Below are 16,866 nucleotides of genomic sequence, written 5' to 3'. Positions count from 1 at the left end.
TGTAAGGGTCACCCGGTGGAACTGCCACAGTTGAGTATATTCAAGGCTGAGATAGATAGATCCTTGGACTCTAGGGGAATCAAGGGATATGGAGATCGGGCGGGAAAGTGGAGTTGAGGTCGATGATCAGCCATGATCTTATTGAATGGCGGAGCAGGCTCGAGGGGCCGTATGGCCTGCTCCTGCTCTTATTTCTTATGTTCTTATGAAAGAGAGGTAGCAAGGTGGGCAGGTTTAGGCAGGGAATTCCAGAGCTTAGGGCCTAGGCAACAGAAGGCACGGCCACCAGTTGTGGAGCGATTAAAATCAGGGATGCACAAGAGGCCAGAATTGGAAGAGCACAGATATCTCGGATGGTTGTGGGGCTGGAGGAGATTACAGAGAAAGGGAGGGGCGAGGCCATGGAGGGATTTGAAAACAAGGATGAGAATTTTGAAATCAAGGTGCTGCTTAACAGGGAGCCAATGTAGGTCAGCGAGCACAGGGGTGATGGGTGAACGGGACTTGGTGCGAGTTAGGACATGGGCAGCCGAGTTTTGGATGACCTCACGTTTATGTAGTGGTCAAAGACAAAGTACAACAACATACGGGTCAGCTTAACAGAATCTCATCATATTTATGGGGCCATCAATATAAAATAGTCTCTGATAGATTACGTATGGAATTCAGCAGAAATGTCTTTACCCAGAGAATGGTGAGAATGGGGAACTCGCTACCACAGGGAGTCGTTGAGGTGAACAGCACAGATGCATTTATGGGGAAGCCACATGAGGGAGAAAGGAATGGGAGGATATGTTGATCGGGTTAATTGAAGTAGGGTGGGTGTGGGGCATAAACACCGGCATGGACCAGTTGGGCCGAATGGCCTGTTTCTGTGCTGCTATGTAACACCATGAACAGTCAAATCAAGGGAATCATCAGCAAAACAGTCTTAAAGATTAAACAGCAGTCCATGAATTTATAAAACATTCATCCGTTCCATGTTCATGTCGCCCCAGCTACAGAACAGTGTGAACTCGCTGATGTGTCAGCCGGTTGGATGACTGAGAGAATTCCTTCCCACACATGGAGCAGATGTACGGCCTCTCCCCAGTGTGAGTACGCTGGTGTCCCTTCAGATCTCCGGAACTTTTAAACCTCTTCCCACAGTCAGAACATTTAAACGGTCTCTCATCAGTGTGAACTCGCTGGTGTTCGAGCAGAGTTGAGGACTGAGTGAATCCCTTCCCACACACGGAGCAGGTGAAAGGCCTCTCTCCAGTGTGAGCTCGCTGGTATCCCTTCAGATCTCCGGAGCTTTTAAAGCTCTTCCCACAGTCAGAACATTTAAACGGTCTCTCCCCAGTGTGAACTCGCTCGTGTGCCAACAGGTTGGATTTCTGAGTGAATCCCTTCCCACACACGAAGCGGGTGAAAGGCCTTTCCTTAGTGTGAACTCGTTGGTGTCTCAGCAGGTTGGATGAGCAGGTGAATCGCATCCCACACACGGAGCAGGTGAACTGCCTCTCCCCAGTGTGAATTCGCTGGTGTTCGAACAGAGTTGAGGACTGAGTGAATCCCTTCCCACACACGGAGCAGGTGAACGGCCTCTCCCCAGTGTGAACTCGCTGGTGTGTTGTCAAATTGCTGGAGCTTTTAAACCTCTTCCCACAGTCAGAACATTTAAATGGTCTCTCATCAGTATGAGCTCGCTGGTGTGTCAACAGGTGGGATGACTGAGAGAATCCCTTCCAGCACACGAAGCAGGTGAACGGACTGTCACCGGTGTGACTGTGCCGATGAACTTCCGACGCAGACAGGGAACTGAATCCCTTTCCGCCATCCCGACCTTTACCAGATTTCTCCCCGGTGTGACGGTGCACGTGTCTCACCAGGTCAGGCGATCGGCTGAATCCGAGTCCACACATGGAACACGTGTGCGGTTTGTCCGTGCTGTGATCGCTGCTCTCTCCTTCCATGTACAAAGGCCGATGATATTCAGGTCCAGATGAATCGAGTGACTCTGTCAGATCTTGACGTGATGTTTGGTCTGAGCTCCCTGTCTGTAAATGCTCCACTTCTAAAACCCTGGAAAAGGAGTTTAGAAAGGGGTAAGAGGGAGAATGTTGTCTCATGTCCCCCTTTCCCAGCCCAGGCTGGTGTCTCTTCAGGTCGTGGGATGTTTTAAATCTCTTCCCACAGTCAGAACATTTAATCGGTCTCTCATCACTATAAACAAGATGGTGTCTCAGGAGGGTGGCAGAATGAGTGAATCGCTTCAAAAACACGGAGCAGGTCAACGGTCTCTCATCAGTGTGGACAAGCTGGTGTCTCAGCAGCACGGAGGGTGCAATTAATCCCTGCCCACACATGGAGCGGGTTAAAGGTCTCTCCCTCGTGTGAACTTGCTGGTGTATCATTGGAGCAGATGACTGAGTGAATCCATTCCCACACATGGGGCTGGTGATTCTCCCCAGTGTGTAGCCACTGGTGTCGCTTCAAGTACTTGTAGATCTTGAAGCTCTTCCCACACTCAGAACATTTAAAAGGTCTCTCATCAGTGTGAACTCCCTGGGGTGCCAGAAGGTTCGTGGGCCGACTGACTCAGCTCCTGAAGAATCGAGCGACTCTGGCAGATCCTGACGTGATGTTTGGTCTGAGCTTCCTGTCTGTAAATGCTCCACTTCTAAAACCCTGTAAAAGGAGTGTAGAAAGGGGTAAGAGGGAGAATGTTGTCTCATGTCCCCCTTTCCCAGCCCAGGGGCATTGAAGCTGATTTTCAGGCCCCAGTTGCTGCACAAGTTGGTTGAAAGGATCAACAGTAATGGCGGCTGCAATCCCCACAAGCCCCCGCACTCCAGAAAGCGCTCTGGCCACCGCGCTCAGTTGTGGCTGACGCCGTGCATGCGCCCCATGGGCCCGCCCTCCCCTGCTCCACAGGCGCCCAGCCCGCACCGCGCATGCTCAGCACACACCCGGGGCCCCTGTCAATCATCCTCCCCCGCGCCTGCGCGCTGGGCCTGAGCTCCAGGCTGCCGCACGGGGCTTTCTTTGTAAAGTTGGTGTTGGTGAAGAGCCGCAATCAGTGAGGGAAAGTGAGTTTTCCCCCCAGATCCGATTGAGATCAGAGGAGGGGAGAGAATAAAGGGGAATCCAAACCTGAGAGTCCGCGGATCCGGGCCCCGAGCGGAGCTTCTTCAGTTTGGCAGAGCGCGCTCCAGGGACATGTGACCCGGGCCCAGGGCCTGATTGACGGGAGCTTCTGACCAATAGGGAGCGAGCGGGGCGGGGCTGGAGGAGTGAGGCGGCACCCCGCGTGCCCACCCCCCTCTTCGCTCAACCAGTCACGTCAAGATGTCGCCGTCGTACAATGATAGACGTGAGCTCTCCACCAATGAGCGAGGAGAGGCTGAGCCTGGAGGACCGACCGAGGGGCTTTGGTCCTCCAACCAATCGCGGCGAAGGAGGAGGCGGGACCTGGAACCGGCTCATTGGACGGATCGGCCCGCCGCCATTTTGTAAAGGGGCCTGGTCAGCATCTGTGAGCCTGGCAAAGTTTATTTTTAATGTTCCTTTCACATTTTACAGCTCAAACTAATTTTGTTTTGCAGAAGATACTTTTTATTAAAGAAAAGAAGTTCACTTTTAAATTGATGAAATAACAAACCCGGTGGAACAAATACATGTGAGTAAAAATATTTCTTCTCCCTGAATTAATTTTCTGAATATTAATTTTCAGCATTTTTAATTATTAATTTCAAGCACTTTAGGAGAAATATGGGAGTGGTGGGGGTTCCCTTAAAGGGACAGGCACTTTCTTTTTCTATGTGATTTTCATTAAAGGGACCGTGTCCCCGTGGATGACTGATTTTAAAGGGACAGTGTCTCCCTTTTTATTTATGTATATGTCAGAGACTGACATTTAAAGTAGGGCTAATCCCCTGCTACCGTGAGTGCTTGGTGAGAAATCAGGTGCTGTTTGCTCTCGCCCCCTCCCAATTTTCTGCCAAGGGACAGAAAGCAGAGAGTAGTTGTGAACGGTTTCTTTTCAGACTGGAGGGAGGTAAACAGTGATGTTCCCCAGGTGTCGGTATTAGGACCAGTGTTCCCTCTAATTTTTTTTTGAGGTTTGCGGCCCCTTTAACGGGCTGCACGGCCCATTCAAATTTCCGCGCATGCGCGTTTATTCCATTTATAGGGCGGTGAGCCGGCTGCGCGGGACCTCCAGACCGCTGCGTGTCTGCGCAACTTAACGTGAACATTGATTCAGACCACTGCTTTATTGATATATATTAATGACCTGGACTTGGGGATCCAGGGCAAAATTTCAAAATTTGCAGAGGACACGAAAATGTAGCAAACAATGAGGATAGTAACAGACTTCAGGAGGACGGAGCCAGACTGGTGAAATGGGCAGAAACATGGCAGATTAAATTTAATGTAGAGAAGTGTGAAGTGATTCATTTTGGTAGGAAGAATGAGGGGAGGCAATATAAACTAAATGGTCCAGTTTTAAAGAGGGTGCAGGAACAGAGAGGCCTCGGGGTGTTTGTACACAAGTCTTTGAAGGTGGCAGGACAAGTTGAGAAGGCTGTTAATAAAGCATACAGGATCCTTGACTTTATTAATAGAGGAATAGAGTACAAAAGCAAGCAAGTTATGCTAAGCCTTTATAAAACACTGGCTAGGCTTCCGCTGGGCACCACACTTTAGGAAGGATGTCAAGGCCTTGGAGAGGGTGCAGAAGAAATTTACGAGAATGGGACCAGGGATGAGGGACTTCAGTTCTGTGGAGAGACGGGAGAAGCTGGGCTTGTATCCTCTGGTTACCGACCCTCCTGCCACTGGAAACAGTTTCTCCTTATAAGCTACAGCTATACAAAGCCCTGGTTAGACCCCAGAGAGTGATAGAGTCATAACGGCACAGAAGGAGGCCATTCAGCCCATTTTGTCCGTGCCGGCTCTCGGTAGAGCAATCCAATCAGTCCCATTCCCCCGCTCTATCCCCGTAACCCTGCAAGTTTATTTCCCTCAAGTGCCTATCCAGTTTCCCCTTGAAAACATTGAGTGTCTCCGCTTCCACCACTTCCGTCAGCAGCGAGTTCCAGGTCCTCACCACTCGCCGCGTAAAAATGTTTTTCCTCACGTCCCCCCTGTATCTCTTGCCCAAAACTTTAAATCTGTGTCTCCTAGCCCTTGTACCGTTAACTAGTGGGAACAGCCTTTCCCCGTCTAGCCTATCCAAACCCGTCATAATCTTGTACACCTCTATCAAATCACCCCTCAACCTCCTTTGCTCTAATAAAAACAAATCCAGCTTCTCCAACCTGTCCTTGTAGCTAAGATCCCCCATCCCCGGAACCATTCTGGTAAATCTCCTCTGCACTCTCTCAAGGGCCTTCACATCCTTCCTAAAGTGTGGTGACCAGAACTGGATGCAATACTCCAGTTGTGGCCTAACCAGCACTTTATAAAGGTTCAGCATAACTTCTCTACTTTTGTACTCAATACCTCTATTTATGAAGCCCAAGATCCCATATGCTTTGTTAACCACTCTCTCAATATGTCCCGCCACCTTCAGGGACCTACGCACGTTAACTCCCAGGAACTCCCTGGAGCACTGTGTACAATTCTGGGCACCGCACCTCAGAAAGGATATATTGGCCTTGGAAGGAGTGCAGCGCAGATTCACCAGAATGCTACCCGGGCTCCAAGGGTTAGATTATGAGGGAGAGATTACGTAAACTAGACTTGTGTTCCCTGGAATCTAGAAGGTTAAGGAGTGATTGAGGATTTTAGGATTTTGAAAGGAATTGGTAGAGTAGATAGAGAGAAACTTTTTCCGCCGGTGGGGGAGTCGAGGACAAGGAGGCATCACCTTAAAATCAGAGCCAGGCCATTCAGGAGAGAAGTTGGGAAACACTCCTTCACACAAAGGGTGGTAGAAGTGTGGAACCCTCTCCCACAGGAAGCAGTCGATGCCAGCTCAATTAATCATTTTAAATCCCAGAGCGATAGATTTTTGCTAGACAAGGGAGCAAAGGGATATGGAGCCAAGGCAGGTGGGTGGAGTTAAGACACAGATCGGCCATGATCTCATTGAATGGTGGAACAGGCTGGAGGGGCTGAATGGCCTCCTCCTGTTCCCATGCTCCTATTTACTCTGTCAAAACCCTTCCTGTTTTGAACACCTCTATTAAATCCCCACTGCACCTTCTCTGCTCCAAGGAGAACAATCCCAGCTTCTCCAGTCTCTCCACGTAACTGAAATCCTCTGTGTGTATGTCGTGATGCAGCAGGCTATAGCAAACAGCTTTCTTAAGAACATACGAAATAGGAGCAGGAGCAGGCCATTCGGCCCTTCGAGCCTGCTCCGCCATTCAATAAGATCATGGCTGATCTTCTACCTCATCTCCACCTTCCCGCCCGATCCCCATACCCCTTCATTCCCCATGAGTCCAAAAATCTATCTGTCTCAGAAACATAGAAGATAGGAGCAGGAGTAGGCCATTCGGCCCCTCGAGCCTGCTCCGCCATTCAATGAGATCATGGTTGATCATCCAAATTCAGTACCCTGTTCCTGCCTTCTCTCCATATCCCTTGATCCCTTTAGCCTTAAGAAATATATCCAACTCCTTCTTGAATATATTTAATGAATTAGCCTCCACTGGCTTCTGTGGTAGAGAATTCCACAGGTTCACCACACTCTGGATGAAGAAATTCCTCCTCATCTCTGTCCTAAATGGCTTACCCCTTATCCTTAGACTGTGACCCCTGGTTCTGGACTCCCCGACCATCGGGAACATCCTTCCAGCATCTAGTCTGTCTAGTCCTGTTAGAATATTATACGTTTTGATGAGATCCCCTCTCATTCTTCTAAACTCCAGCGAGTACAAGCCCAATCGACCCAATCTCTCCTCATACGTCATTCCTGCCATCCCAGGTATCAGCCTGGTGAATCTTCGCTGCACTCCTTCCATGGCAAGAACATCCTTCCTCAGATAAGGCGACCAAAACTGCACACAATACTCAAGTTGTGGGCTCACCAAGGCCCTGTATAACTGCAGCAAGACATCCTTGTTCCTGTACTCAAACCCTCTCGCTACGAAGGCCAACATGCCATTTGCCTTCTTAACTGCCTGCTGCACCTGCATGCTTACCTTCAGCGACTAGTGCACAAGGACACCCAGGTCTCGTTGCACTTCCCCTTCTCCCAATCTATTGCCATTCAGATAATAATCTGCCTTCCTGTTTTTGCCACCAAAGTGGATAACCTCACATTTATCCACGTTATATTGCATCTGCCATGCTTCTGCCCAATCACCCAACCTGTCCAAATCATCCTCCTCACAGCACACACTCCCACCCAGTTTTGTGTCGTCTGCAAATTTGGAGATATTACATCTAGTTCCCTTGTCTTGATCATTAATGTATATTGTGAATAGCTGGGGTCCAAGGACCGATCTCTGCGGTACCCCACTAGTCACTGCCTGCCACTCGGAAAAAGACCCATTTATTCCAACTCTTTGCTTTCTGTCTGCCAACCAGTTCTCTATCCAAGTCAATACCTTGCCCCCAGTCCCATGTGCCTTAACTTTACACGCTAATCTCTTATGCGGGACCTTATCAAAAACCTTCTAAAAGTCCAAATACACCACATCCACTGGTTCTCCCTCATCTATTTTACCAGTTACATCCTCAAAAAATTCCAGTAGATTAGTCAAGCATGATTTAACTTTTGTAAATCCATGTTCACTTTGTCTGATCCTGTCACTGTTTTCCAAGTGGTCTGCTATTACATCTTTTATAATGGACTCTAGCATTTTCCCCACTACCGATGTCAGGCTTACCAGTCTGTAATTCCCCGTTTTCTCTCTACCACCTGTTTTGAATAGTGGGGTAACATTAGCTACCCTCCAATCCATGGGTACTGTTCCAGATTCCATCGAATGCTGGAAGATGATCAGCAAAGCATCAACTATTTCCAGGGCCACTTCCTTAAGTACCCTAGGATGTAGATTATCAGGCCCTGGGGAATTATCGGCCTTCAATCCCATCAATTTTCCAAACACCATTTCCCTACAAATACTGATTTCTTTCAGTTCCTCCCTTTCATCAGACCCTATGTTCCCCGACATCTCTGGGAGGTTATTTGTGTCCTCCTTTGTGAAGACTAGCGTTCCAGCTGTGGCCTTACCAGCGTTTTGTACAGCTCCATCATAACCTCCCTGCTCTTATATTCTATGCCTCGGCTAATGAAGGCAAGTATCCCATATGCCTTTTTAACCACCTTATCTACCTGTCCTACTGCCTTCAGAGATCTGTGTACATGCACCCCAAGGTCCCTCTGATCCCTTGTTCTTCCTAGGGTCCGACCATTCATTGTGTATTCCCTTGCCTTGTTAGTCCTCTCAAAATGCACCACCTCACACTTTTCAGGGTTAAATTCTATTTGTCACTGTTCTGCCCATCTGACCAACCCGTTTATATCGTCCTGTAGCCTGAGGCTTCCCTCCTCGCTATTTACCACTCCACCAATTTTCGTGTCATCTGCGAACTTACTGATCATACCTCCTACATTCATATCTAAATCATTAATGTACACTACAAACAGCAAAGGACCCAGCACCGATCCCTGCGGTACACCACTGGACACAGGCTTCCAGTCACAAAAACAACCTTCGACCATCACCCTCTGCCTCCTGCCACTAAGCCAATTTTGGATCCAATGTGCCAAATTGCCCTGGATCCCATGGGCTCTTACCTTCTTGACCAGTCTCCCATGCTGGACTTTGTCAAAAGCCTTACTGAAGCCCATGTAGACTACATCAACTGCACTACCCTCATCCACACACCTAGTCACCCCCTCTCAAAATTCAATCAAATTGGTTAGACATGATCTCCCCCTGACAAAGCCATGCTGACTATCCTTGATTAATCCTTGCCTCTCCAAGTGGAGACTAATTCTGTCCCTCAGAATTTTTTCCAATTATTTCCCTACCACTGTTGTTGGACTCACTGGCCTGTAATTCCCTGGTTTATCCCTACTGCCCTTCTTGAATAATGGTATTACATTAGCTGTCCTCCAGTCCTCTGGCGCCTCACCTGTGGCCAGAGAGGTTCTGAAAATTTGTGTCTGAGCCCCTGCAATCTCCTCCCTTGCCTCGCACAGCAGCCTGGGATGCGTATTGTCTGGGCCAGGGATTTATCCACTTTTAAGCCCGCTAAAACCACTAGTACCTCCTCCCTCTCAATACTAATTTGTTCAAGTATATCAAAATCCCCCTGCCTGATTTCTATGCCTACATCGTCCTTCTCCATAGTGAACACAAATGCAAAATATTCATTTAAAACCTCACCTACATGTTCCCTTACATGTACATATTAGGTCACCCCTCAGCCTTCTTTTTTCAAGAGAAAAGAGACCCAGCCTGTTGATGCTTTCCTGATCTGTATACCCTCGCATTTCTGGGATCATCCTTGTAAATCTTCTCTGCACCCTCTCCAGAGCCTCTATATCCTTTTTATAAAATGGCGGAGCAGGCTCGCGGGGTCAAATGGCCGACTCCTGCTCCTATTTCTTATGATCTTATGATGAGATCCTATTTGGTCGCTAATCGGCCCCACCATTCCTTTAACTAGCCTTTTACTTTTCATATGTTTATAGAAGATTTTTGGGTTCCCTTTTATGTTACCCCATAATCTTTTCTCATATTGTCTCTTTGCCCTTCTTATATCCTGTTTCAATTTCCCCCGCACTCTCTGTATTCTGCCTGGTTTTTGACTGCATTCTGTACCTGACATTTGTCATAAACCTCCTTTTTCTGTTTTATTCTAACCTCTACTTCCTTTGTCATCGGGAGCTCTAGCTTTGGATGCCCCATCTTTCCTCCTTATGGGAATATGCTTGGATTGTACCCGAACTATCTCGGCCTTGAAGGCCTGCCATTGGTCATTCACTGTTTTCCTGGACAATCTTTGTTTCCAGTCCACCTTTGCTCGATCCCTTCTCAAATCACTGAAATTGGCTCTCTTCCAGCTGGGTATTTTCACCGTTGATTTTATTTTGTCCCTTTCCATAACTACTTTAAACCTAATGATACTGTGATCACTGTTAACCAGATCCCTCCTGCCCCAGAACCGATGAGAGACCCTTTAAATGCTCTGACTGTGCAAAGAGGTTTCAGAGTTCATCCAACCTGCTGAGTCACCAACGAGTTCACACAGATCTTCAAAGAAAGGAAGATGTTTTAGAAAGGCTGGCGGCACTAAAAGTTCGCAGCCATCTCAGAGCAGTGTCCCTTTAATTACAATCTCACAAAACAAGGAGAATTACTGTCCCTTTAACTACTACAAGTCCCTGTGTGGAGGAGAGGGGGAGATACAGTCTGTCCCAGTAACTGTCACAGAACAGAATTAGCGACCCTGTCCCATAGGGGCTTGACCCTCCCCCACTCCCTGCTTTTCCTCAACTGTCTCATTCTTAAAATTCTCATCCTTGTTTTCAAATCCCTCCGTGGCCTCGCCCCTCCCTATCTCTGTAATCTCTTCCAGCCCCTACAACCTTCCGAGATATTAGTGCTTCTCTAATTCTGGCCTCTTGAGCATCCCCGATTTTAATCGCTCCACCATTGGTGGCCGTGCCTTCAGCTGCCTGGGCCCTGAGCTCTGGAATTCCTTCCCTAAACCTCTCCATCTCTCTACCTCTCTCTCCTTCTTTAAGATGCTCCTTAAAACCTACTTCTTTGGCCAAGCTTTTGGTCGTCTGCCCGAATATCTCCTTATGTGGCTCGGTGTCAAATTTTGTTTTCTAACACTCCTGTGAAGAGCCTTGGGATGTTTTACTACATTAAAGGCGCTTTATAAATACAAGTGGTTGTTGTTGTTTCCTGAGACTAATAACAAATTCCCCAGAGGGAAAAAAAATTGTACTTTTACTCCCAAATATTAAAAAGTTTGTGCCACAGAAGCACGGGGTTTATCTGCTTTTATTGATGAATTTAAAAAGTCTCTATTAAAACCTGAGCCAGTGTGTTGTGAGACAAAGAGCCTTGTGTCCAATAAGGGGAATAAAGGCCCACAGCCTCCCCTGGCCCCGGGCCCTGAACAAGGGACTGGAGAAACTCGTTGCCCTGCGGATCAGACAATCAGCCGGTGCAAGTCCCGCCCCTCAGGCTCCCCGATTGGTTGGAGGACCCGCCGCCGGCTCGCTCCTCCAGCCCCACCCCGCTCGCTCCCTATTGGTCGGAAGCTCCCGTCAATCACACCCTGGGCCCGAGTCACGTGTCCCTCACCTACTTTACGAAGAAAACCTCGCGCGGTCGCCGGGCGGAGCTGCTGGTCGGCGGGAGCGGGGTCAGGAGATTAATAAACTGCGGGTAGGCCGCGTCGCAGGGTTTATAGTTAGAAAACGGCCTCAGGCCCAAATGAGATCCAGCGGCCTGGTCTGTGTTCCACCGGACGGCAGCTGTGAGGCTTTATCTCGATGACAGGCCCGGTTTATGCGTCGTCATCTTGGTGGAGGAAAGACAGACTGGTTCCACCTGCAGCACGGCGCATGCGTGGCCATCTTGGTACAGGAACAAAGAGTGGGCGGGGCTTCAGGGCCCCCATGACCTGGAGAGACAATCATTGACTCATTGATTTTATTCTCACTCTGCACACAGCAGGTGTAGAACTGAACCCAACCAGAGTAGAGGGAGGAGGAAAACTGGGAGTGGAGGAAAGAAAAGTTGGAGATGGTGCGATAGGTTTGGATTTCAGCACAGGGAGGAGGGAGAGTGTGTGGCACAGGGATTTACAGCTTTGGGGAAACAAGAGAGGAAAGAATGTTCCACAGAAACTAGAATTGTCTGTTCTGAATTTCTATCCTGTATTTACAGTGATGACTTTTGTAAACTCCTTTTACAGGCTGTGAGAAGGGGAGGATTTGCAGATGGGAAACTCAAACCAAACATCACATCAAGATCTGACAGAATCACTCCATTCATCAGGACCTGAATATCATTGACCTTTGAATATAGAAGGACAAATGTTTGTCTCTTCTGTCTGGGAAAAGATTTCAAATATCCGTGTGACTGGAAAACACACACCCGAGTGAGAGTGTTCCAGTGCACTGACTGGGGAAAGAGGTTTAACCAGTTACACAGCCTGAAAAAACATCGCACCATTCACAGCGGGCAGAAACCGTACACGTGTTGTGTATGTGGACGAGGCTTCAACCGATCGTCCAACCTGGAGAGACAAAAGGACACCCGCACCGCGGAGAAACGGTGGAAATGTGGGGACTGTGGGAAGGGATTCGATTGTCAAGCCAAGCTGGAAACTCATCGGCGCACTCACACCGGGGAGAGGACGTTCACCTGCTCCGTGTGTGGGAAGGGATTTGCAGAGTCATCCAAGCTCCAGATACACCAGATAGTTCACACTGGGGAGAGGCCGTTCACGTGTATTAAATGTGGGAAGGGATTCACTCAGTCATCCAGCCTCCATACACACCAGCGAGTTCACACTGGAGAGAAACAGTTCTCCTGCTCCGAGTGTGGGAAGGGATTCATTGGTTCATCCACCCTGCTGAGACACCAGCTTGCTCACACTGATAAGAGACCATTTAAATTTTCCCACTGTGGGATGAGCTTTAAAAGCCCTGGGGAACTGAAGGGACACCAGCGAGCTCACACTGGGGAGAGGCGGTTCACCTGCTCTGTCTGTGGGAAGGGATTTGCTCGGTCCTCCATCCTGCTGGCACATCAGCGAGTTCACACTGATGAGAGACCCTTTAAATGTTCTGACTGGGAAAAGCTTTAAAAGCTCCCGGGAGCTGAATGGACACCAACGATTTCACACTGGGGAGAGACTGTTCACCTGCACTGTGTGTGGGAAGGGATTCACTCGGTCCTCCAACCTGCTGGCTCACCAGCTTGTTCACACGGACGAGAGATCCGTAAAATGTTCTGCCTGTGGGAAGAGCTTTAAAAGCTCGAAGTGCCTTAAGAGACACGAGTGTCTTCACACTGATCATTGAATCTAACAGCACAGAAGGAGGTGATTCGGCCCATCGTGTCTGTGCCGGCTCTTTGAAAGATCTGTCCAATTTAGCCCCAAACCCCAGCTTTATCCCCAGAATTCTGCTAATTAGTCCTCTTCAAGTACATGTCCAATCACCGTTTGAAAGTTCCTGTGGAACCTGATTCCAGCATCCTTTCAGATGGTGCGTTCCAGATCTTAACAACCCTCTGTGTGAAAACAATTCTCCTCATTCCCCTCTAGTTCTTTTAGCAACTATTTTAAATCTGTGACCTTTGGTTACCGACCCACTTGCCAGAGTGAACAGTTTGTTCCTACTTACTCGATCAAAACCCCTCATCATTTTGAACACCTCTATTAGGTCTCTTAACCTTCTCTGCTCCAAGGAGAACAATCCCAGCTTCTCCAATCTCCCCACATAACTGAAGTCCCTCATCCATGGTACCATCCTGGTCAACCTCCTCTGTACCCTCTCCAAGGCCTTGACATCCTTCCTAAAGTGTGGTGCCCAGAACTGTACACAAGACTCCAGCTGAGGCCAAAACCCTGCAGCTGTACAAAACCCTGGTTAGACCACACCTGGAGTACTGTGAGCAGTTCTGGGCACCACACCTTAGGAAGGATATATTGGCCTTGGAGGGAGTGCAGCGTAGGTTTACCAGAATGATACCCGGACGCCAAGGGTTAAGTTACGAAGAGAGATTATACAAATTAGAGTTGTAGTCCCTAAAATTTAGAACATTAACATGTTGTTATGTTCATAAATAAATAGACATTTTCATTATGAACAGCTAGCTTGAGCTAGTCACTTTATTCAGCCATGTGGACTTCTGTACAGCATCCATCTTGACTACTGCCTTGTGGGTAGCCTAGTGCATTGTGGGTAGCCCACTCTTATATACATACAGCTCCACCTAGTGTACCATTCTATAATGACATGTTACTGATCATTACATCCCCCTTTCTTTGAGGTTAAACAAAATCAATATCAATCATAACGACATAAACATCTTCACAACAGTCAATACATTTTCAATATAGTTTTCTTTGTACTCAAAGATTAAGTCTATCAGGCTTTTTTACTTCACGTGTGGATCTTCTCAGCACAGGTAAGTCTGATGTGTTTGCATGAGAGCCTGTATGTGTGTTTGTGTTAGATTGTTCTGGTGGTGAGTGACACGATTCAGTTGCGACATTGTCATCGATTTGCTCTTGTGTTTTCAGGAGGGAACGGCGGTTCCTCCTGAGAATCTGTCTTTCCTCAGTTCTAACAGTGTATGACCTTGGTTCTACTTCCTCAAGAACTGTAGCTTTCCTGTTCCATGCATCTGGATCCTCAATCCTGACAACATCATCCCTTGTCAATGGTTTTAGTGTTTTGGATGACTTGTCATAGTATGATTTCTGTTTCAGCTTTAACAGTTGAAGTCTCTGTCTCAGTTCCTTACTCTGCTTTTCTTTTGTACAGCAGGGTAGCGTGGTACGCAACTTGCGACCCATTAGGAGTTCAGCAGGTGAAGAACCAGAGTCTAAAGGTGAGGCTCGGTAGCTCAGCAGGGCGAGATAAGGATCAGACTTGCTTTCTGTTGCTTTCTTCAGTAGCTGTTTGAGAACTTGAACACCTTTCTCTGCCTTACCATTTGACTGAGCATACAGAGGACTGGATGTGATGTGCTGAAAGTCATAATGTGCTACAAACTGTTGCCACTCCTTACAGTTGAAGCACGGACCATTGTCGCTAATGGCAATCCTGGGAATTCCATGCCCGGCAAAGATGGATTTCACATGCATTATGACACTGCTTGCTGTGGTGTTTGAGAGCAGCGCCATCTCAGGATAGTTAGAATAGTAGTCAATCACTAATAGATAGTCTGTACCATTCAAATGAAAAAGGTCCATACCAACCTTTTGCCATGGTGCTGTTGGTATGTCAGCTACTATCATTGGTTCCTTTGCTTGTTTGTTTTGGTGTTTCTGACATGTCTCACATTTGCCTATCATGTTCTCAATGTCCTTATTATGCCAGGCCAATAAACAGTGTCTCTTGCTCTCCTTTTGCATTTTTCAATTCCGAGGTGTCCCTCATGAATCCTTTTGAGCATGTCTTGATGTAGAGCCTGTGGAATGACTATTCTGTTCTGTTTTATTAATAGTCCACTTGCGACACTCAACTCTGACCTTATGTGATAGTACTTTGGACAGGAACCTTTTGGCCAACCATGATGAATGTTCTCTATTACTGTTTGTAACACTGTATCTTTTACTGTTTCTTCTGCTATTTGCTTTGATTTTGTGTCTGACACGGGCAGCGCAGCAGTGACCATACTCACATGAACATCCATGTCTTCTTCAGTAGAGCTCACATGACTCATTGTGGGTGCTCGGGAGAGTGCATCTGCTAACACTACGTATTTGCCTGGTGTGTAGATCAGTTCAAAGTCATATCTTTGCAGCTTCATCATGAGTCGTTGAATCCTTGGAGACATCTCATTCAGGTTCTTTTTTATGATGGCAACCAGTGGGCAGTGGTCTGTCTCAACTGTGAAGGTGGGAAGTCCATATATGTAGCCATGGAACTTTTCTAGTCCAACTACCAAGCCTAGACATTCCTTTTCAATCTGGGCGTATCGACACTCAGAATCAGTCATAGACCTGGAGGCATAGGCAACAGGCTTCCAATCTTCACCCTCTGCTTGTAGCAAGACCGTGCCTAGGCCATCTTTTGATGCATCTGTTGACACTTTGATTCTCTTTGTTGGGTCAAAGAAGGTGAGTACAGGTGTGGTTGTCAGCACTGTTTTGAGATTCATCCACTCTTGTTCATGTTTTTCTGTCCATGTGAACTCATTTGTTTTATGTAGCAGGTCTCGCAGACAGGCTGTTTTGGCTGACAAGTTAGGAATGAACTTTCCAATGAAGTTTATCATCCCCATGATGCGTAGCACTCCTTTTTTGTCAGTGGGTCGGGGCATGTTGAGTATGGCGTTTACTTTTTCATATCTGGCTCTATTCCTTTACCAGATAGATTATCTCCTAGGAAAGTGATTTCCTGGATGCCAAACTGACACTTGGCTTTGTTGAGCTTCAGTCCATTCCGGCGTATGCTTTATAGCACTTTAGTCAGTCTCTCATTGTGTTCTTTCAGTGTGGAGCCCCAGATGATGATGTCATCAACATAGACCCGAACTCCTTCCAGACCTTCAATTATGTGTTCCATCGCTCTATGAAAGATTTCAGATGCAGATATTATCCCAAAAGGCATTCTGAGGAAACAATACCTGCCAAATGGTGTGTTGAAGGTACAGTATTTGGTGCTTTCTTCATCCAGTTTTAGTTGCCAAAATCCTTGTGAGGCATCGAGCTTTGTGAAGTATCTGGCACCTGACATTTCACTGGTGATTTCTTCTCGCTTGGGAATCTGGTAGTGTTCACGTTTTATGTTTGCATTTAAGTCCTTTGGATCCATGCATATTCTTAGATCATTGTTCTTTTCCTTTACACATACCATGGAGTTAACCCAGTCTGTTGGCTCTTCGACTTTCCTGATGACTCCTAGTGTGGTCATTCTGTCCAGTTCACTCTTGAGCCGGTCACGCAGGGGTGCTGGAACTCTCCGTGGAGCATGTACCACTGGCTGAGCATCCTCCTTTAGCTGGATCTTGTAAGTGAATGGTAGAACTCCAAATCCTTTGAACATATCCTGGAAATTATTCACTACAGAATCCACCGAGTCATCTGGTCTGCTTATGGCACAGTTTATATGGTAGACTCTCTTGACCAGTTCTAAGTCCTCACAAGCTTTGTCACCTAGTAGTGAATCAAGTCCTCAGCCACAACAGAAAACATGAGATGATGCACTTT

At 47.5% G+C, this 16,866-nt stretch overlaps 1 protein-coding gene across 1 annotated transcript in view; it reads right to left on the bottom strand.

Annotated features, from left to right (window-relative positions):
* The window catches only part of LOC147119358 (uncharacterized), a 94,029-nt gene that overhangs the window by 63,240 nt on the left and 13,923 nt on the right, over positions 1–16,866 (bottom strand). The window contains exon 2 of the mRNA XM_085984082.1: positions 1,011–2,474. Within this exon, the coding sequence (XP_085840208.1) occupies positions 1,011–2,474 (1,464 nt within the window). The remainder of the gene's footprint in view (positions 1–1,010; positions 2,475–16,866) is intronic.

This window comes from Somniosus microcephalus, chromosome 4, assembly GCF_052327205.1.
Source record: "Somniosus microcephalus isolate GS21.2 chromosome 4, FLI_Smic_1.0, whole genome shotgun sequence".
NCBI lineage: Eukaryota > Metazoa > Chordata > Chondrichthyes > Squaliformes > Somniosidae > Somniosus > Somniosus microcephalus.
The sequence above is the reverse complement of the archived record's forward strand: the minus strand, read 5'-3'. Positions and strand labels throughout refer to the sequence as shown.